The sequence below is a fragment of the Camelus ferus genome, chromosome 1 (assembly GCF_009834535.1).
Source record: "Camelus ferus isolate YT-003-E chromosome 1, BCGSAC_Cfer_1.0, whole genome shotgun sequence".
Taxonomy (NCBI): Eukaryota; Metazoa; Chordata; class Mammalia; order Artiodactyla; family Camelidae; genus Camelus; species Camelus ferus.
Window position 1 is genome coordinate 24,589,252 of NC_045696.1, and position 23,093 is coordinate 24,612,344.

General features: G+C 33.3%; 1 protein-coding gene across 1 annotated transcript in view; it reads left to right on the top strand.

Moving 5' to 3' along the window:
* The first annotated feature begins 224 nt into the window (after positions 1-224).
* Positions 225-23,093, top strand: part of SAMSN1 (SAM domain, SH3 domain and nuclear localization signals 1) — a 47,958-nt gene continuing 25,089 nt past the window's right edge. Inside the window, exons 1-2 of the mRNA XM_006183910.2 lie at positions 225-569; positions 20,761-20,832. Of these exons, the coding sequence (XP_006183972.1) occupies positions 513-569; positions 20,761-20,832 (129 nt within the window). The 5' untranslated portion in view covers positions 225-512. The remainder of the gene's footprint in view (positions 570-20,760; positions 20,833-23,093) is intronic.

Below are 23,093 nucleotides of genomic sequence, written 5' to 3' on the forward strand. Positions count from 1 at the left end.
TAAAGTCTAGTTTATTTCCTCTTCTAATAAAGTTTACATGGAAATGTAAAATTGACTACTCTGAGTATGTTCTTCATTTTTCTAAAACTTAAGCTCACATCTCAAGTTTTATTTCATTTATTGGCTTAGATGTTTTCTTCCCTTTTCCCAAAGAAAGTGTTACAGATTTTTATATTTGTATAAACCAAAAAAAAAGTTTTATTTTAAAATCCTCACGGCCCTTATGCTAATTGCAGTCATGTCAAAGTGTGGGATTTAGGAATCTACCTCTTAGGATATAGCAGGAACAGAACATTAAAGAGTTACGAGGGAACTACTGTACAAAAAGAAAAAAAAAACCCCAAACTTCACACATGTAGATGTGAAGTCATATCCGGACCAAAAGAGGAAGTGGCAGGTTACTGGGCTCAAACTTATCTGTGGCTGCACATCATAGACAGCATACTGCTGCCTGCCGTCGTCGTTTCTGTAACAACAGAAAGTGCTCCTGCTTGGAGTAGTCTCAATTCAAAATGCTGAAGAGAAAGCCATCCAATGTTTCAGAGAAGGAGAAACATCAAAAACCAAAGGTAAGGTAATTTCATACACAGTCAAACAAAACCAAACTATTTAATAGAATACACACACACACACACACACACACACACACACACACACTCACACACACACGTACTGTTCTAATATGTCAGGCACAATTCGACCATAGGGCTGACTGCCTAGTGGCAAGTATGGAAAAAATTGAACTGCAAGGTTACGTGTTAAATAATACCTGACAATTACTGTCTCTGTAAATTTATCTTATAGAGCAGACTTGATTATTTACATCTGTAACCAAACTTTGAGCTCATATCATCAGCTTTAGGGAAATCAATTTGGTGGTCTCTGCTTGAAAGGCTGATATTATGAAATCCTTGTATACATTTTTAATAACTATAAAGTTGTTTATGTCTAACAACCTACCAAATGCATTTTATCTCTTAAATTCTCAGCTATTTATAATACATTTCACTATGAGAAGGCTGTAAAATTGAGATGTTTTGATTAAATTTTTTTTAATTTTTTCAAACTAAAATATGATAACTTGTTGTAGAGGTTATTTTTCCTACTCTCTCTCTCTCTCGCTTGAATTAACACCATTACTAGAGAGAGGATTGGGTTGTGTTTTGAGAAGCATCAAGACCCCATATATTTATAGATTTGTCAATCTGTTTTATTTAGAGCTGTTATTCTATTCTTTGTCTTGAAAATAATTACTACTTAAAAAATAGGGTATGAGATAACAAAGTTTAGATTCTATTGTAGAATTTTAAATTAGTTTCATTAATAACATAAAAGAAAATATCTATGAAATACTGGTATCAGAGAATTTTTCCAAAATTTGTACATTTTTAAAGTTTCTTAGGTAAATAACATTTTATATCTGCTTGTCAATAAATGACGAGTAAGTCCAGATGTCTTTTTAGAGGACTGATTATCTATTATTGGTTTTTATTTGCTTGGCACCCATTCCAAGAGAAAGGAGTTGGGAACTGATTGTGAAATTTTGAATTGTTGTGGCATTGAACAATGGCCAATATTTTATAACTCTTTGCAAGATACTACACAACCTCTCTGAAGGAAACTAAAAATAAATCATGTCTAATCTTTGGAAACTAAGAATAAATGATTTGTAATATTAATTCTTTCTGATACAAAGATCTGATAAAGGACAGCCAAGCATCTCTAGTTAAAAATACAGCTGGATAATGCATCATGATTTCTACCTCTTTCCCTAATATAATAAAAAGTCAAGGTAACAGTTCCCAAAGAGTACAACAAAGTTTTCAAAGGCATCACTTACCTTTCTATTTAAGATTAATTTTACACAAAGTTTGCTTGGTTAAATGCAACCAATAGTGAGTTGACAATAGTAGGTTTCAGGGAGAGCACAAAATATGAAGCAGTGGTTCTCCTCCAAGTATTTAAAATTTAGAGTACCTCATAAGAACTGCATATATTGTGATCTACCATCATACTAATGTCATTGAACTACTTTCAAAATGACACTTTAGTCTATAATCATCACTTGCCTTGACTGCAGGAACTATTGTAATACAAGTGGAGTAATGTTCACCTTATTGACTTACTCATAAAAGTAAAAATATATTTGATAAAGTATGCATCTGGGAATAAAATATATCACAGAAAATAGTCACATTGGAAACATTAATTTTTGTTGTGAATAAATTCCCATTTTCTTTAGATGGATGGCTTCATAATACATGAATTTAAAGAGATATGTGGATGTATATGTACAAGTGTGCTTTTCATACTTTCCAGATCTTCCAAATCCTTTCCTTTTAATATGAAGATAATATTTTCCAATTATTCGAATTATGTCTTAGAAACAACTTTGCTTTAATTCACTTTTACTGGGTAGTTATCTTTGTGTATTTTATAGAGAAAGAACCAAATCCCTAAGAGATGGCATTGATGGATGTCACGATGATTCCTACAAATAAATGGCTAGTAGAATGAGGACTGCAAATCCTTTCATCCACTAGAAGGGAACACAGGGCCTGTGTCTAGAAAGACACAGTAGAACCATCGAGAAATCAGTCTGAAATACAGGGAATCACTGTCTACACTGACTAACTACCTACCAGACAGTTGTTCACACCTCTGACCCAGAAACATACACTTCTGTGTATGTTTCACTCTTTCAGAATTTCTGAGAGAGTTTTTTTAACTGTAAGTACTAAAGTAGGTAAAAAGCAACAACTTTAAAAATGAGGGAAACATTATTTAATGTGCAGTTCATGTTAACTCCTATGAGTTGTAGTTCAGGTGACCTAATACGCAATTCAAATGGTGAATGCATATTATACCTAACATTGCTCCTCAAATGAAAATTATGAAACTGTTCATTTGAAAAGGAAATATATAGAGAAGGACTTCGCTATTAGTTTTTTAAAAATATGTACTACTGTTGTGAGAAGGTTAAAAACATTCATGGATATAAAATGTAGCAATGGATTTTATGAGTCTACATACAAAATAATTGATTATTTTCTTATATTCACAAGACTGATCAATAAACATGTACATAAATGAAAAATATAAATCAAAACACACATTAAAATACAGTTTTACCCTCAATAATTTATTCATATGTCTTCTGTTTTTCCATTTTTGCTATCAGTTCTTTCCTTCAAATAGCTCATAAATAGGACAAATAGCATTCATATGTATTATAAGAGGTTCATACTGTAGGTTAAGAAGAAGTGACCAGAGATACTCCATACGGGAAACTTATAATTTGTGTTTCAGAACTCTCTATGGGGTATGGGTAAAATCCAAATTAAGAAAGAAATTTGATAAATAAGGGTTAAGTATTCTACATTTAGATTAGTCAATCAAATATAGCTTTGCTGGAGGCAGGGGTAGAAGTTAGTGGTAGAATGCATGCTTAGCAAGATCCTGGGTTCAATCCCTAGTACCTCCATTTAAAAACAATAGCTTTGCTTAACATACTTGCAAGGTACTGTACTTTCCTTCTTGAAGTTTGTTTTTACCTTCTCATCACTAGTGTCCATTACTGATAGTGATTTTTAAAAATATTTAAGCATATCTAGGATTCAGAATTCAGCAGATATGATCTTATTACACTCTATTAAATGCCTAAATTATAGAACATAATTTTCCTTAACTCTTTTCCAACTAAAATGTTTCTGTTTTCTATATTTACTGTGAGATTACATACCAGTGACTATGTTTAGAGCTTTCTGTACACTAATCTATTAATATTTGTAACAATTCTGTGAGAGAACAACTCTTATTTAGCATTATAGACGAGAAGGCATAGAGAAGGTTAGTTAACTTGAGCTGACATAGTTAGATGAAAAATAAAACTATGTAGTGTGAGATACATATGTCATTTTCCAGTACTCCTGTTCTTAATTACCATGCTGCAATTACAAGCATAGGGACTGTAGATATTATTTCCATTTCTGTCTTAATTTCCAGCTAAATTTTAAGGAAACCAGAAGAACATATCTTTAAGAGCATCTGTAAGTTGGAAAGAAATTTAGAGGTCCTCCATTCCTGTCTCTGATTAAATGAAAGAATTCCACCTACAAAATCCTCTAGGTGTCCACCCAAGCTTCAACACTTACAGTTGTAAAACAACAATAAGAATAACTTTCTTAGTATTCAAATGTTCAAACTTCAAAAAAAAATCATGACTTAGTATTGAGATAAGTGTAAGCATGTATCTCCCTCCTGCACCTAGCATAACACCTTTAATGCAGTAGGCTCTTAATAAATATTTGTAAAGTGAAAGGAGTTTCTTAATTATACTGTATATAACCTGGTTCAAGTATGAATACTGACCAATACTATGTATTTTCATCATTCTTGGTAGCGAACTTGTTAGTGTATACATAAGAAAGTTTGTATGCATGTGTGTAAATACAACTATAATTCATTTTTAAGTTTTATTTTAAGAAGAACTCCAATAAAGCGAATGTTGCATAAGAATCCCTAGAGAGGCCTATTGTTAAGTAACAAGTACACCTTTGTTCCAGGTCAGGGAATACGGTAGAAATTTTGAAAACAGAAAAGGAACAGACCTTACAAACGAAGGTCTGCAACTGTAATTAGAACAGGTCAGCCTTTATTGGGCAGGGATTCATCATCTGTGTTAATAAATTTTAACTGAGGTATTTCTTTGAGTAAAGGAGATTCAAATACCACCGTTATTTTAAAGGGAAACATTGGAATAATGGCAGTTCTGGAAATAGCTTTTTTTTTAAAACCATTTTTTAAAATCTAAAGTGCATACTAAATGAGACACCATTAGTGTCACAGATGCTAATTTTCACTAGCAATGACTGAAGTGGAATTCTTTCCCATTTGCATTTGATCCTAGCAATGATGAGAGGTGATGAGTTGATTATGAGCTGTTTTCACTGCACTGCCCGCTGTGCAAATTTATGCTCCTAGACAAGGATGACACATAGTTGTGGCATTAAAGAGCTTTCTTCATTGCTTTTTCTATCAAGACTGTTAAGATACATTTTTAACTCTTGTCTCACCAGGTATAAGAAAATAGAAGTAGTGTTTCTATGAAGTGGTGCTTCCATTAGGCCAAGTGCTTGCACAAGGGGCTTATGGCATTCCCCCCCTTCCCACTCTCTAATTTATAGAAAAGGAAAGAAGTCCTGTAGATGTGAAATATTTTGCTCAAGATATCATAGCTAGCCAAAAAAAAAAAAAAATTTGAATTAGGATTATATGGGACAGCTTTTCTTCTAAACCTGTGGGGTTCCCCCTGCTACTTCCTTCTGCTTCTTTGTCTGAGGTACAATTTTAAGACTTTAATTTACGTGAATTCAGTTGAATGTTTTCAGTTTTCAAACAAAATGACCCCAAGTTAGAAGTATAATATACAATGTAGGTACTATTTTAAATCCATTTTTCCCATTAAAAAAATGGTGGGTGTAACTAAATGTTTATTTTTACTTTTGGTTATTACCCACCGTGCATCTAAAAAAATCTCTCAAAAGGTTCTCTTCACTTATGTATTTAGTCAGTATTAATGTCATATTTGTTTTCCAAGAAGTATTTAAAGGAAATACTTAAAAACTTAAAACCAAGTAAGGTAAGTTAGAAGGAAATGGAGCATAGACCATGGTAAAAAGTATCACAGGGCCACCAAGGATTGAGTTGAATGTGGATCTAGATACTTGCTGTGGTCCTACAGACTAGCAGCGTTGGCATTCCAGGAGTTTGTTGGAAATGCAGATTCTCTGGCCTACCTTAGGCTTATTAAATCAGAATATACATTGCAGTGAGATACCCAGGAGTTCTGTGAGCACTTTAAAGTTTGGAAATGATGTCTACATTGATGGTTCTCAACCTAGGCTGCACATTTGAATTACTGAAGAGCTTTAAGAAATACTGATGATTGGGTTCCATCTTCAAATATTCTGATTTACCTAATATAGAATGTGCGCCAGGATCAAGAATTCTAAAGTTTCCCAATCTGGAGATATTTTTTCTTTCTACTAGTCTCTTCAAAAGACTTAGAAATTAATTCATTCATTCTTCAAAGCAACAAATATCTATTGAGTGCTCCCTATGGACAAAATACACCATATGCTGGGAATACAGTGATGAATAAAACATCCCTACCCTTACAGGATTTACATTTACTGGGGATGACAGACAATAAACAAGATGAATATGTTAAATACATAGTACGCTCAGTAACGATAAATGCTAAGAGAAGGAAGAGTATGACAAACACGGGGCCAGGGAAGACTTGGTGAGAATGAGACATTTGAAAAAGGACCTGAAGGAAATGAAGAGCTGGCCATGAGACTGGTTGAGGAAATCTGACTCGAGGCAGAGGGAAGAGTAAGATCAAAAGCCTTGAGGTGGGAGTGTCCCTGGTGTGTCTGAGAAACAACAGATCAGAGTACACAAGGGAAGAGCGGTCACAAAGAGTCAGATGATAGAGGGCCTTCTAGGTCATTATGAGGATTTGATCTAGTATTAAAAGATTTTGAGAAGGGAAGAAAAGGATCTGGCTTACATTTTGGTGGATTTGTTCTGGCTTTTGTGTTTCAAATACACTGAAGAAACTGAGGGAGGAAGCAGGGACGTGAGACCCATTAGGAAGTTATTACAGAAACTGGGAAAGAGATAATGGTGACTCAGACAAGGGGAGTGGTAGGTTAGAGGTTGAGAAGATGTTGAATTTGGGATCTGTTAGCATATGTCATATACATCTCCATGTGTAAAAAAGAAACCTACCCCATGGGCCTTAAAGGTGGTAAACAGAAAGGCTGACACTGCCCTGCACAGTTCTTGCTTCCAGCTGCTGCTCATACTTCAATAAATGCCCTCATTCCTCTGTTCACAACCACCAGAAACTTACCCCCATATTGATGTGCCACTTCCCAATATTTTCTACTTCTTTCTTTAAAATACAATTTTCTATTGGATTTAATTTTCATTTCTAGAGCACCTCAAATCAGAATAAACTAATAATTTGCTTATTTCACCTTGTTTAATTGTTTGAAAGAGTTAAATAATTTTAGCTTTGAAAAATTATCTTCAAAGTATTTTCAGCCTTCCCATTTTACAGAACATGAATCTGTAATCAAGTTTTATTTTAAGCAATTAGCAAAAGGTTTGGGATCAAACAGACTTGCTATATTTGAAAAAAGCACAGTGCCAAGATGATATATATAGAAAGTTCAGGAGACAAATGGTTGAGAGAAATGATGGATGTATAAGGAAGTTTATGGAAATCTGAATACTATATCCTAAAGAAAAGTATAAAGTCACTACCTTGACTACCAATGCACTGGATTTGTTAAAAATCAATTTAATGAGACATTTATCTCTTTAGTCTTTCTTTGCCTTGCTTTGGAGATAAATGGTTTCATTATCCCTGCAGATTTTTTTTTTAATAATGGAATGAAGTCCATACTCTTCATATCTAAGTTTCCAAATTTAGCATTCCCAAACTGATCCATTTCTCTTCTTTTCTAATGTTAAGGACTTAGGTGAACTTTTAGAAACAAGACATTGATAATTAGCTTCTTAGTAGATAACAAAAGTGTCCTCCATTAAGAACTGATTAATAAGGATAGAAGAGGGTTTTAAGCTGTCTCTGGTGGTAGACAAAGTGATTCCTTACACATAGAAAGCCATTTGTCAACACAGCTGGCTATGTCACCTTTCTCCCCTTATATAAAGAAACTTTGGAAATTTTCACCTAGTCTGTGTTAATTTTCTAGGGTTTCCATAACAAAATACCCTCGTCTGGGTGGCTTAGAGAATAGAAATTTATTTGCTTACAGCTCTGGAGGTTGGAAGTCCAAGATCAAGGTGCAGCAGGGTAGGTTTCCTCTGAGAGTCAAAAGGGAAGGATCTGTTCCAGGCTTCCCTCTGTGACTTGCAGGTGGCCACCACTTGCTGACTCTTAAGTTGGTTGTCTCTTGGTGCCAACTGAGAGCAGCACCCCTGGTGTCTCTCTTTGTGTATCCAAGTCTCATCTTTCAGTGGATCTGACCACTCTCCTGCTTTCCTATTTGTGCTTCCTTTAGCTAGAATTTCTATGCCCAGTTTTTCCAACTCAGGAACTTATATCTATCTTTTAATAACTTGCTGGACTCTCTCTCCCTCAAGAAAGCTTCCACCAGTTAGCCCAAGGCATTGCATTAGAGGTCATTCTGGCAGAGCAGTAGGGAACATGAACTAAAGTCTTCTAGACTTGAGTTTGAGGTCGCATTTTGATACTACCTAACCACGAGACGTTGAACATCTTATTAAACATTTTTTGAGTTACAGTGTGCTTATTTGAAGAAGGAGATATGTTAAAGCACGTCACATAGCACTGATGTGAGAAGTTAATTACCATGTGTAAATTTTCTAGCACATAGTACATGTTTGATTAATAATCTCTCCTTTTCTATTTTAATAGTACTTGTTCCACACCTCTATCGTTTCTTTTACCATAATTTATTCGAATATGATCTTCCAACTAAAGTTACCGTCAAGAATAGGGGATATATCTTATTCATATTTGTATCACTGCAATTTTTGTAGGGGGGCAAGGGGTCCTGAACTCTTAACTTTCAGATTCCATGTGATTTCTATTCACTTTGGCTACCACCAAAAACATTTATAATATGGAACATAGTAGTTTCCCAATATATACACAATACTCGGGTAATGACTAATGGATAATTTTAGTCATCTAAAGAAGTCCTCTACTCTAAGACATAGTTTGTAAATGGGTCACTGATAAAGATCCAGGCAACACCCACATAAAACCAGGTAATCATTCCTAGAATCAGAATGTAATGAGACAAAACAGTAATCAAAAATTGTAATGTAATCTGTCTGAAGGAAAAAAAAGCATCTGCAAAGAGTGCTGCTTTTCAGGGACCTTAAAAAAGAGTGGGAGAGCAGAAATTTGCCACTGAGTCTGCAGAACAATCCATATTAGCAGAAGCAAAGATTCCATTAGGCTCAGCAATCTTGCTCACTTAGGTGAGCTATATACTTCAGGCTATTATAGCTCTGTGTCTCTAGCCCTTAATACAACCTAATCCACCTTTCTGTGACTCTACTGTACTATTCAAACAAACTTCCAACAACGATTTTGTGTCCTCTGTCTCAAGGGGAGACAATTCTTCGATCAGTCAACAAGAATATGCATTCTTCTTGGCAGTTGAATTCTCATACCTAATCAATACTTGATATTGTCATTTTGGGTATCTAATCAGTTTAGTGTATGAGTCAGTTCCCCCTCGAGTTGTTTATTTCTGCAAGCTTGAGAAATGAAGTTCCTTCGCCTGTCAAAATGAGGGCCTGACATTAGACATGGGGACCTGACCAAGGAACTAGCTTCTTAGAATGACTGGCCTGAGTTGCCAACTGGCCCCACCTTTTCTCTGCTATACATAAAATAAATACAGTTACGTACTGAAGTTTCTTTTTTATGTTTTTCATAATTTTAACAATTTAAATTCCTGAAATAAGATTGAAGGCAGATTTATCTTATATCAATGTCATAATACATAGTGATATGACATTAGTATGGATATCAGGTTAAAATTTTTTCTGAACATTTCACATGGTTCTAGCTATACAACTTAGATTTTTTAAATTAAGAGTAAAAAAAATTCATTATATAAATTGTGTAATACTTATGGGTATATATTCTTTATATTGTTAGTTATTATACAGCCAGCCATTCATCATTTCTAAATTAGGCCATCTACAAATTTCAAATCATGATTATAAAAATCTAACTATAATTATTTATCAATTTTAAAGTAGTCATTACCAATGAAACAAAGGCTTATAATTTTAAAAATAAAATTCCTTCAAAGATAAATGTTCTTTTATTATCAAACATATATTGTAGGTTTAGGAATTATCAAGAACTGAGTTCATTTCTACCACTACTATTACATTTCAACACCACTATTAACCCCTCAGCAGACTAGAATATTTATATAGCCAAATCCAAAAGGAAAATAAATGTAATTGACAATGAAGAAGTTATAGGACACAAACATCTCTTCCAATTATCCTAGCATGAATTTACACCTATTTTTTTTCTACCTATTCTTTCCTTGTTTGGGATTACATACAGTATATTTGCCCCACATAAACATGTCTGTTCTTACTAAGAAAAAAACGTTTAAATTCTTAAGCATAGTGTCAGTGGGTGCTGCCTGAGATGGGAATGTTTATAAGCTTTATGATATTAACTGCAGCACTCAACCTCAGGTGGCATAAAGCATGCAAAAAAGAACTTTCTGTCAGTTTTATTATTTCTAAAAAGGTTCCCCTTGAAGCAGAAGAGTGACCTTGCTCTGCTGAGCTGACATATGCCACTGGATTAATGGTTGAACTCTGTTGGAGGGAAGCTCACGGAAACATTACAACTCCAGAAGCTGGGATGGCGGTGACCATTAATCAGGGGGACCAAAATCATGCATCAAACACACTCATTTAAAAGTAGTAAAAATGACTTAAAAAAAACTTTTTGAGAATTAGCTTATTGTTTGTCATTACTTGTGTTCAAGGAGATCACTGCATGACTAAAATATCCCTTGGGGAGAACTTTAGAAAGGTTATTATGTACCCAGAAGATAAGTGAATGTGGTGGACATTTAAGACTACTGGAGGTAAAGGAGTTTTTGTTCCAGAGAATTTGATGGAAGAGTTTATTAAATGGATTCTATTTTCCCAACTTAATTTTCACTCCTCCATTTAACTAATGATTTCAAAGCAATGGGTACTATAAATGTTTGCCTCTTTGTAATGATTTGACTTGATTTAAAAAAACTGAATTAATTGGATTTAATAGTAGAAACAGTTGACTAGTAAACTTGTTAAAAAAATGTTAAGAACCTAAAGTTTTAATTAACACATTTAACTATTAAGTATGTTTAAAAGTATCTTAACAGACTTAAAAGTACTGTACATTCTTTTATCATGTGTTAGCTAATAAAAAATTTTCAAGGTTTTTTCTCTCTCTAGTTACTGAAAAGGAAAAAAAAGCTTAAGTCTAAAACCGTGAAAGAGAATGTTCAGTTTAGTTTATCTGATAAAAAGTTATTCTTGCTTTTTAAAAATCTCTTTGATAATAAAAATGAATACACAATTTCTCTTTTATATTTTTATAGCTTGTAAATGCTTACCATCTTTAGATTGGGTATTTCTAAACAGACCCTCAGTCAATAACTACACAATCTCTTAGAGTAAATAATTTTTGAATACAGTTAAGCTAATTCAAATTGTATTGATTTCAGCTAATTTCATGTTCAAAATCTGTGATCATTTTAATGTACCTTTCTTTAGACTATCAAAAATACAGGTATAGACATATGCATTCAAAATGCCTTTCATGTACTAAGTAGTTAGTACAAATAAGGATTTTTAAATGGATGAATACAAACTTCCAAGTTGACATTTTGTATACATTAGTAATTTATGTGTGTAAATATAACCTGCTTTTAGGAATTGCTTCTATATTTATAAGCCATTCATTTGAGTAAGGTTCTATTTAGGGCTTATCAATTGAAGTTATTTGATGGCACCAATAAAGCACAAATTCCTCCAGGATAGATCCTTGTCTTATTCATATGAACAGCCCTGACCTCAGGCACAAAGTTTAGCCATAGAAGCCACTTAGTATATTTACATTAAATTACATAATGTAAAACCTTATGGTCTTTAATTAAACATCAGCAAATCATTTGCTTGACTATAATGTTACTAAGTTATAATTTGCTATTGTATAACTGTGAAATGTATGGTTTTTGTCATTTAACTTGAAGAGAAATGTGTGGAATTTGTCATCAGCTATGGTTTTCCCAATACTCCCAACTGTGGGATTTTCTCCATAGGTCCTACATCACTTAAGATCAGGAGCAGTCAATGCGTGCTAAAATGGTAAGGTATCAGCACGTGGTCTCATAGAGAAGGTAGGACTGGATCCTGCCCTTGAAGAATGGGCCAGATTTGAGGAGGAGGAAGAAAAGAGGAAGAACATCCCTTTAGAGAAAAACAGCATGAGCAACAGCTTAGAAACATAAGTGAGTGTGTCCATACTGGTCAGCAAGAAGCGTCAGAAGTTCTCCTTAATCAGATTGACCAGCATTACCTGATGCCACGGAGAACTGTGAATGTGCATGCAGCATGCTAAGTTTGGGCTTTATTTTGTCAACTAAGGAAGAGCCACTTAAACTCTCTGAGCTTCGGTTTTCCTCATCTGTAAACTGGAGAAATCAGTACCTACCTCAGAGAAGGGTTGTATTTGTTTAATGAAATAATTATAGATAAATCACTTGGCACAGAGCCAGCCCTCAGTGGCCATCATAACAATGTGGAGCAAACTTTACATTTTGAGAAAAAGAACAAAATGATGAGAACTGGCTTAAGGAAACTAGTCCAGTGGTGTGATTTTTAGATGATCAGAGAGGCAAGGATTTGAGAACTAAGGAGATGAAAGTTACTGCATTGACAAGGGAATGGGGTTATAGCACATATTTGAGTAGCAGTAATGAAAATAACTGCCTACAACAGATATTTGGGGAGAAAATGAGCAAATGTGGAGGGTGAAAGAATGCATGTGTGGTATATTGCATTTTGCATTATGTGTCCAAACTCCTCAAAGACAGCAGTGAGCAAACAGGTTTCCAACAGTGTAGGTGGAAGGTTCAGAGGGCAGATTTAAAACAGATCGTCAGGGGTAAGTAAGAGGACATAAGCAGAGAGAGACTTGTTGGCACATCTGCCTTCCAGCCTGAAGGCAGGCAGAGAAGCCACTATAAACTAGAGCAGCTATAAAAGTGGGTTCCCTTTGGAGATTCTTGAAGATTTCAAGGAAGGATGTTGGTATAATGAAACAATTCCAGGAGCATCAAGAGGGACCATTTAGTGTACTTGTTTATGGGTTTAGTAGATAGAAGAAGAGGGAAGGAATAGAAAGTGTGCTGTAACAAAAATATAGGAGTCAATAAGTCAAGTAGAAGTTTTACAGTAGGAAAAACAAGAAGCTAAGCCGTTCAAAGTAGCCTGATCACAGTCCCATTTTTTAAAGTTTGGCATTTCCTCTTTATTTGTAAGAGTAGGTTATATCAGTGACTGAACTTTTGTTGCACTATGCTATTTATCTGAAAAAACATATTTAAAACACATCAATATTATTTATTTTAAGAATCCCTTTCAATTAAAATAGAATATCTTAATTTCAATTCAGTTCCTAAAAGTGCAGCAGATTTACAGTCTCTGGATGCAATGGAAATCATGAGATACAGTATTAAATCATGCAGAGGTGCAGTTGAGAATTCTAAATATTTGAGTCTTTTTCACTCATAAAACTTGTTTTGTTACATTAAATAGGCTGATATAAATAACCACTTTTACAGGCATGGATCATACTGCATTGTTGTTTTTGGTGGGTTTTTTTTTGTTTTTTTTTTCCAGTTCTGGTTTCTTTCCTGTAGGTGATCTTCTTTTAGGTAGTTTCAACTTGCAGAAAACATCTCTGGGTGCATCAACTTGTGAAAGCAAAGCTTTAGCATGGAAATTTTGACACAGCCTTAAAACACTACAGTGGAGTCAGAATCAGCACTTCCTTTAGGTGTTTTGCAGTTGAGAGGAAGATACTGAACCAGAGAGATCATGCAGACTAACTTTTGTTCTATGAGTTCAGATGTGCATTAAAAATATTTAGAGCACTGATACGCATTTGAGCACTGAGTTGCCTTTACCCAAGGTTAAAGTGTTAGTGTTGAGGGCTATGTCTTACAGCTCTGGCTGTCTTTCAGACTTCAGCCCTCTGACGCCCCATACAACTGTCTTCCATTGGCACCTCATGATACTGTAATTATTTGACACTGAGGCAATACTAACAGATTATTTTAAGTGAGTTAAATTTGTTTCACACACTTCAAAAGATCCCAACACCTGAGTTAGTTAGAACGATTAAATCCTCGAATGCCTTTGGATAAAGCCTGACAAGCTTATTGAGATTTAGCATATCACTATTATAGAATATTCATCTGAGCATGTGCTGAAACAATTTCAAATTTCAAGAACTTATTACCAAAGAACGTTCTATGTGCAATATTTAGATGATGTGAGAACTCACTGGCACAGTGTGTGTAATTTTTAATTTGCCAGTAGATTTCAAAATACTGCGGATGTCTGACTCACATATGCAAATTTTTTCTTTGAAATAGACTGTGAAACTTTTCCACCAGTGTCTTACCCAAATATTAAGTCATGCTGGAGATACCAGAAGTTGAGGAGTGGTTAAAAAATGAAAATAAGGTCCAAGACTTTTGGGTTTTGTCAGAAGGTTGCTTTTCATTCCCAAAAAGAGATTCTCTAATTCTTCTTCATGTCGATAAATGTAGGATGATCATTGTTTTAAGAAACCTATTCAGTTCTATTCTTTCTATCAAGCTAACTTTACATACTTCCCGTCCCACTCAGATAGCAAGTTTCTTTGAAAATAGAAGACAAGATCAAATTTTGCAATGAAATGGCATAGTGGAGAGTACAGTCAGGGTGGAGAATTGAAAAAAAAAAAAGAATTTTTCTTTTTTGCAAGTATTGGTTCCTGTAAGTTTCCTCACTGAGAAGGACAATATGATTTCTAAGAACCTTGATAGCTTTATATAATGAAGTGACATTCTGTAGTAATTAGAATTGTTATGCAAAACTAGAGAAGAAATGTGACCAACAAAAAGATGAATCTGTTCTTAAGTTCCTTATATTATTCGTTGCATTGCATAGGGACACACATACTGCAAATGAGTTCAAACATCACAAATGACACTTATCCAGCACTATTATTGTGAAAGCCAAGTAGACTATGTAGAAGCAGGTAATCTGCACCATGTAATCACAGATAGTCTTCAAAACGTATCCAGTGACATACATTTATATCAGAATGTTAGTTGTACTAAAATAAATTTAGAAAGCAGAACTATTTTCTCCTTAAATATGTCCATACCTCTAAACAACTATGAAATAGACAATATTAATGCTATATTTACAAATTGGTTCCTTAGAAAGTTATACAACTATTAACTCTTTTTTTTTTTAAGACTGTTTTTTTTTAGAGCAGTTTTAGGTTCACAGCAAAATTGAGAGGAAGGTACAGAGTTTTCCCATATACCCTCCACCCTTACCCATTATTAACTCTTTGTAAGTTATTTTTTAGCTTTTGTATACATATGTTTGGTTCTTGTTAACCCAACATTTTATTATGAAAAATTTCAAACATGTGTGAAAGTAGAGTATTACAATCTACCCCATACATCTATTACCCAAGTAATCATTAAATAACAGCCAGTCACGTTTCTTAATGTCCACATACTTGCTCTTCCTCACTACATTCTTTTGAACTACAAATGAAAAATAACAATACTTCTCAATATCATCAAATTGCTTTAAAATTTTCCTAAGTTGTCTACTGGATGTTTTTGTTACAGTGGTTTATTTGATCTGTAGCTAAACAGATCGATGGACTGTACAGTATGTGGTTGATACAACTCTTATAGGTTCTTAATTTATACTTTCCATCTCCTTTCTATTTCTTTCTATTGATCAGTTGAAAAAAACAGGTTATTTGTCCTGTAGATTTTTTTGTTCTCTAAATTTTTCTGATTGACTTCATCTTTTTGATGTCATTTAACATGTTCCTCTGTCTCTGTAATTTTTTATAATCTGGTAGTTAGATACAGAGTTTTTTTTCTGAGTTTGTTTTTGAAGTACAGTTGATCTACAACACTATGTTAATTACTGGAGCACAACATAATGATTTCATATTTCTATATATTTCCAAATGGTCAATATGATAAGTATAGCTAGTTACCATTTGTCACCATACAAAGATACTATATTATTATTGACTACAGTCCCCACACTGCACATTTCATACTCACGAATCATTTATTTGTTAACTGTAAGTCTGTACCTCTTAATCATCCTCACCTATTTCCCTCTCCCTGCCCCCTGGCAACCACCTGTTTGTTGTCTGTATTACGACTGTTTCTGTTTTGTTGTTTGTTTGTTTGTTTGTTTTAGATTCCACATATAAGTGAAATCGTACAGTATTTGTCCTTCTCTGTCTGACTTATTTCAGTTAATAAAATATCCTCTAGGTTCATCCATGTTGTCACAAATGGCAAGATTTCATTCTTTTTTATTCCACTGTGTATATACACATCTTCTTTATTCATTCATCTATGGATGTGCACTTCAGTTGCTTCCATATCTTGGTTATTGTGAACAATGCTGCAATGAACTAAGGGGTGCATATATACTTTTGAATTAGTGTTTTTGTTTTCTCTGTATAAAAAACAGGAATGAAATTGCTGGATTGCATGGTAGTTTTATTTTTTAATTTTTTTGAAGAAACTCCATTCTGTTTTCCACAGTGGCTACACCAGTTTACATTCCCACTAACAGTACACAATTTCTCCAAATTTTTGCCAACACTTGTTATTTGTTGCCTTTTTGATAACAGTCATTTGACAGGTATGAGTTGATATCTCATTGTGGTTTTGATGATTAGTGATGTTGAGCATTTTTTCATATACCTGTTGGCCATCTGTATATCTTCTTTGGAAAAATATCTACTCAGGTCCTCTGCCCACTTTTTAATTAGGTTGTTTTTTTCTGATGCTGAGTTGTATGAGTTTATTGTATATTTCTAACATTAATCTCTTTTCAGCTATATCATTGGAAAATATCTTCTTCCATTTAGTAGGCAGATTTTTCTCATTTTGTTGATAATTTCCTTTGCTGTGCAAGAGCTTTTTAGTTTGGTGTAGTCCCATTTATTTATTTTTGCTTTTGTTTCCCTTGCCTGAAGAGACAATCCTCCAAAAAATGTTGCTAAGTTCAGTGTCAAAGAACATACTGCCTATGATTTCTGCCAGGAGTTTTATGGTATCAGGTCTTACATTTAAGCCTTTAATACATTTTGAGTTTATTTTTGCACGTGGTGTGAGAAAGTAATCCAGCTTGATTCTTTGGTATGTAGCTTTCGGGTATTCCAACACCATTTATTGAAGAAGCTGTCTTTTCTCCACTGTATATTCTTGCTTCCTTTGCTGGAGATTGACCATATACACATGGGTATATTTCTGAGCTGTCTATTCTGTTCCATTGATCTATGTGTCTGTTTTTGTGTCTGTACCATACTATTTTGATTACTGTCGCTTTATACTACAGTTTGGAATCAGGGTGAGTAATAATTTCAGCTTTGTTCTTTTTTCTCAAGATTGTTTTGGCTATTCTAGGTCTTTTGTGTTTCTATACAAATTTTAGAATTAGTTGTTCTAGTTATGTAAAAAAAAATGCCTTTGGTATTCTGATAGGGATTGCATTGAATCTACAGATTGCCTTGGGTAGTATGGTCATTTTAACAATATTAATTCTTCCAATCCATGAGCACAGTATAGCTTCCCATTTGTTAGTGTCATCTTCAATTTCTTTCATGAGTGACTTAGTCTTCTGAGTACATATCTTTACTTAGTTAGATTTATTCCTAGGTATTTTATTCTTTTTAATGCAATTATAAATGGGTTAAAATGTGTCTATTTTTTTGGTCCTTTGAACAATAAATTACTGTTTCTTTTTTGATTGCTTAAAATAATTCTTCTTTCTAAGCCACCAATTCAATACGAAATTAGATGCATTATTTTTATTTGGAATTGTTAGGGATTGCTTTCATTTTTATTTAATTTAGTTTATAAATATTTTTAGAAGTTATGTGGTTTTAAAGTCAAATCTACAAAACAAGGTCTATTCAGAGAAGTCTGTTTTCTCTTATGTCCCTTTCACTTTGCTTATTTTACCCCATTTCTCTAAGAAGAAAAACATGTATCTGCCTGTTTTGAGACACACATGTATTTCCACCCTTAGATAAATGGCAGCCTATTGTGTACATTTTTCTCTACTTGGCTTTTTTTATTTACACTTTATCCGGGAGATCATTCCATGGCATTATAAAGAGATATATTTCACTTTTTTACAGATGTAGACATCTCTATTGTCTGAATTTACCATATATTATTCAATCTGTTTTCTCTGGATCAATGTTGGGGTTTACAGCTGTTCAATAATACAAAAGATTTACAACAAACATGAATGTATAAATCAATTTAGATTTAGTGTATCTCTGATATAGATGTCTAGAAATGGAATTTTTGGGTCAAAGGGCAAATACATGTAATTTTGCTGGTTTTGTCAAATTACCTTCCACATGTGTTGTGCCATTTTACAAACACATTTGACTGCACAAGGGAAGACTATAGGTTTATATGAAATATCGTTAAAGAGTAAATATGATCTAATGTCAACAAAAACAAAGAATTATCTAAAATATGAATTGCATTTTTATTTAAGATACTTTTTTGCTGTTAGTTATTTGTTTATATAATAGTTCTTTCTTGATGGGAGCTCTGTCACAAAATGATATTGCTAAATCTAATCCATTACAATTATACAGCGGAAAATTATCAATATTCAAACACATTCTCACTTACAAAGGACGTCCTATCATCAATAAAACCAACTTATCTCCACATGATTCACCTTTTCATTAGAAACTTAATGAGTCGAAATTACACATTTGTTCATTGTCCATACCTCATAATAGACATTAGCCCTTTTTCATCATAAGCCATAACCTATATATTATGAAACCATTTCAGAAAGTCACTAACTTTTTGACTAGAGAATAATGAAATTTTAAAATCATATTTTAACTACTTAGATTTGCTTCTTAAGGGTGTCTTAGCACAGACTGATATTCTACTCCTCTGGCTTAAAGCTGTTGAGTGATTTGTAATGAGATGACTGACAAAACCCAAAGTAATAGTCTTGAAAACCACTACTCCTAAATCTGCTTCTCTTTATTGATACAATGAGGAGAGAATTAATTTTAAAAGGTGATGACTATTGATTACTTAATGGCAGAAGATAGTGTAGAGAAATGCTGAAGTGAGCCTATTCTCTGCCCTCCTGGACAACATGACCCATTATCCAGTGGTGGAAATCATGCTGTAACCCTCATTAATATTTAGCAGGCAGGACATAGGCTGGTGGTAGTCTACAAAATTGCCCTAGGCATAACTCCAAAAGGGCATAAGAATGTTTGAAGGATATAAAAGAGTAACAGATTTCCCTGTGTTCAGATTGTTTATAAGCAGGACAAGAAAACACTCAATTCCCTTTTGTGATCTCCGGGCAACGATGGCCAGGTGGAAACACCTACTAGGCAAGTTGAAGTGATTAATGCTCTGGGAAATCACTCTAGGTTAGTGAGCCCTGTATAAGGACACTGTATTTTCCAAAGTGGTTCTCAATTTCAGTCCTTTTTCTTTCCTCTTGCCTCAAGTTTAAGGGCTTTTTCCGCAGGGGTAGAAAGTCAGCAAAAGGTGTTAATTGTGTCTAACACAGCCACCATCCTTGGGGCGACGTTCTGTATCACACTGTCTATCAAGCTAACCCCTTGTCACATGTCAGGATCTTTTTATTTCAGCTCATTTAAAAGGGAAACAAGAAGTTTTAAAGATAGCTAGTAGGGAGACACGAGGATAAGAATGCTTGTAAGGACTAAAAGAGCTTTTGAAGCCACTTGAACTAAAATGGTCTCTGACTGTTGAAAAGACCATACAGAGTTTTATAGATTACTGACTCCCATTTTCAGCTTTTCAGACTACTAAGTTCTTTTTCAGTATCACCAGCTTATTTTGAAAATATTATAGGTTTGAAATAAGATAAAGTTCTTACAATAGAAAATATTCTTGGGATTTATGGGTACAGAAAGTCCATAATGTCTGATATCCACCATCCTGAATGGTATATAAAATTAAACAGTGAGAAAATATCAATTTTTTTGACTCAACTACTCTAAAGATTTTGAAAACGAAAACTACTCTAAAGATTTAGGAGAATCATTTACTTTGTGGTATGTGAGGAATTGTTTATAATTACCTGGCTAGAATGAGTTACATACAAATAAAAATTTAGCTTTGTAGGCAAAAAGTATCCAAGAGAACAAGTCTTCTACTACCATATTAAGCTTTCTCTCAAAACCAGTGAATGAAATTGACCCAGAGGTCTCATTGTAATTCCATGTTAAATGTGGAAAAAAATCAGTTTTACTTTCAACCTTAGACTGTGAATGCCTAAATGCTCTTTTCCGTTTATTAATAGGTCTGTGTATATGCCTCGTCTTTCTGACATCTAGTAGAGAGGTTCATATTATCAAGAGTTACCAACAGAAAATGCATTGGCGGTCATTTTTGGTTTTTTGACAAATATGATCTTTATGAGACACAATGGTGGATCTACTCAAATGCCTGTTTTTGTTTGTTTGTTTTGCTGTTGTTATTTATTAGTTGGTTGGTTGCTTAGTAATATATGCCATTCCCAAGAACAAAAGTAACACTATAAATTAAAAATAATTTAATAGATTTTTCTCCAAGGTGCTTAACATGATAACAAACAGATGAAGACATTTTATGAACTGTAAATATTATGTTAATAATAGTTATACCTTCAGTGCCTTTAGAGATTTCAGAGAGAAGAGCTTTTTTAATCCTGAATTTGCAAGAGACTGATGCTTATTGAATCATAATCTAATATGTTTAGCAGTTTTATCAGTGAAAGTCACAAATTCTAAATTTCCTTTCTTTTTTCTTTCCCATTTTATAGCGCAGCAGCAGTTTTGGGAATTTTGATCGTTTTCGGAGTAATTCCACATCAAAACCAGATGACCCAACTGGGGTTGGTATTTCATTCCATTTTTATGAATGTTATACAAATACATTATGAAAAATTATGAAGTCAATATCATTTTTCCATAGTACAGTAAGAAAAAGGAAGATATTTTAAAATCATAGCATTGCATATATTTTTGTGATCAGTGAATAATTATTTAATGCCTAGTATGATGATGCTGGGCATTAAGAGTAAAAAGCTACCTAAGAAGCCTAACTGACATTTGGGAAGGCAGAACATCAGCTTGAGAAGAGAGTTGCATTTTAAAGTAACAGATGATCCCAAATTTTCTGAGCATTTCCACTATAAAACAATATATACATTAAATTTCATGTAAGTTGTAACTGCTTTATTTTAGGAAGTGATTAAATGGCTTAACTGTCCATTTGTTAAGGAGAGCATAGGCTGCTGAATTGCACTCTCACGTCTGTACACTTTGAAATGTCTCAATGGTGACCATTACATATACATTTGCAAACCATTTTAAATGTAGCTTAAGAAAAGCTCCCCATAAAATTAAATTTTCATCACCATCATCATCATCATAGCTACATTTAATTGAGCACTTACCAGGAAGGCAGCACAACACTAAATACTTTACCTACCTAAAAGTAGGAACTATCGTTATTTTTATTTCACCATTGTAGAAATATGTTTGAGAAGACTACTTCTATATTATACTGGTAATAAATGACAAAGTCAGAATGCAACATCTTGTCCGAAGTTTGCTATTCAATGATACTATCTCATAAACCACCAGCCAGCTGTGATAAGGGATTAATAAAAGGTATAACAACTAATAAAATAGTAGAGGGGAGGGATATATACTGAGAAAAGTGAAAATATGTGTTTATCATTGAACCTGATTCAGCGACCTTACATGTGATACTTTTGTTTTTGATCACTAGGTTTTAGATCTTATGCACTTCTTAATTATTTATTCTAAATATTGTGTCTTTATTTTTTGTTTTTATAATGAATTCCTTTTATTGTATCTTATTTCTCAGAACACTTTTCAAATTCCTATATACATGCATCTATCTATAATATCTTTAAATATTTTTATATTTCAGAAATGGATATTCTAGACAAAAAAGGTAGAAAGAAAATGACATCTATTATTACTTTATGAATACCTCCATTAGTACATATGTATGCATGTGTGTATACTATATCCCTTTTTATATACATATATCACATATATCTCCTTTTATCCATCTATATATTTATGTCCACATGAACTTGTGGATAAACTTGTATACATACATGGATATACACAGATAAACTTCGTGGATAGTTATATAATCTATCAACATTTACATAATTATAAATAATACAATGTAATATATGTATATAAAGAGTGAGAAGCCCAATATAATTTTATTTTCAGTTAGCATATTGTATGAACCTTCAACTTTCCATAATCAAACATAGATATATTCTACTGTTATTTAGTTTATAATTCTAATGTTAACCTACAAAAGTTGCTCAGGCTCACTCAGATTCATCGATGAGTAAAGGTGGCCTAGCAATCTGAGAAAGCATGTAGTGAACCTGATTAAGTAGTTCACACATTTTCAGCACATCAAAATTCATTCAACAAATATGTATTGAGAATCTACTGTATAACAGGATTTCCCTTAGCCACTCACAAAGTACTATTACAAAACAAGTGAAAATCCTTACTTCATGAAGCTTGGAGTTGAGGGAGAGACATCTTAAAATAACAACAAAGACAAAATATAAACAAACATCTAAATAAAATGGTGATTCAGGCTATGAAAGAGAACAGCGTAGAAAAATGTTAAAACTAAAATGTGTTGAAATAGTTTCTTAAAAGCTTCTATAAAAAAAGATAGAAAAATCTGAAATTAAAAATATTTGTGGTACTTTTTTTTGAAGCTTAGGTGATGATAAGTTAACATAGATAGTAATAAAATAATTTCTTGTTTATTTTAGTTTGTAATTTTACAATGAAGAGAAAAGTTAGAGGAAAGAGAGAAGAAAAAGCTTAACTCTAAAATTTTAAAGTGATTCTAAGTTATATTTTATTCAGGGCTTTTGAATTAAGCAAAGAATCTTTGCCTTTATAACCTTGAATGCAGAAATTAATAAAGTGCAATGAGGGCTTAAATTGGCTGTCCATTCATATTTATCATAGGCAATTTGAGGTAAGATATGAAGCAAAACATAATATTGATTAATAATGATGTTAACTGTGTGGTCAAACCCTCATATTAAAATATTCAAATTCACTAAAGAGAAGT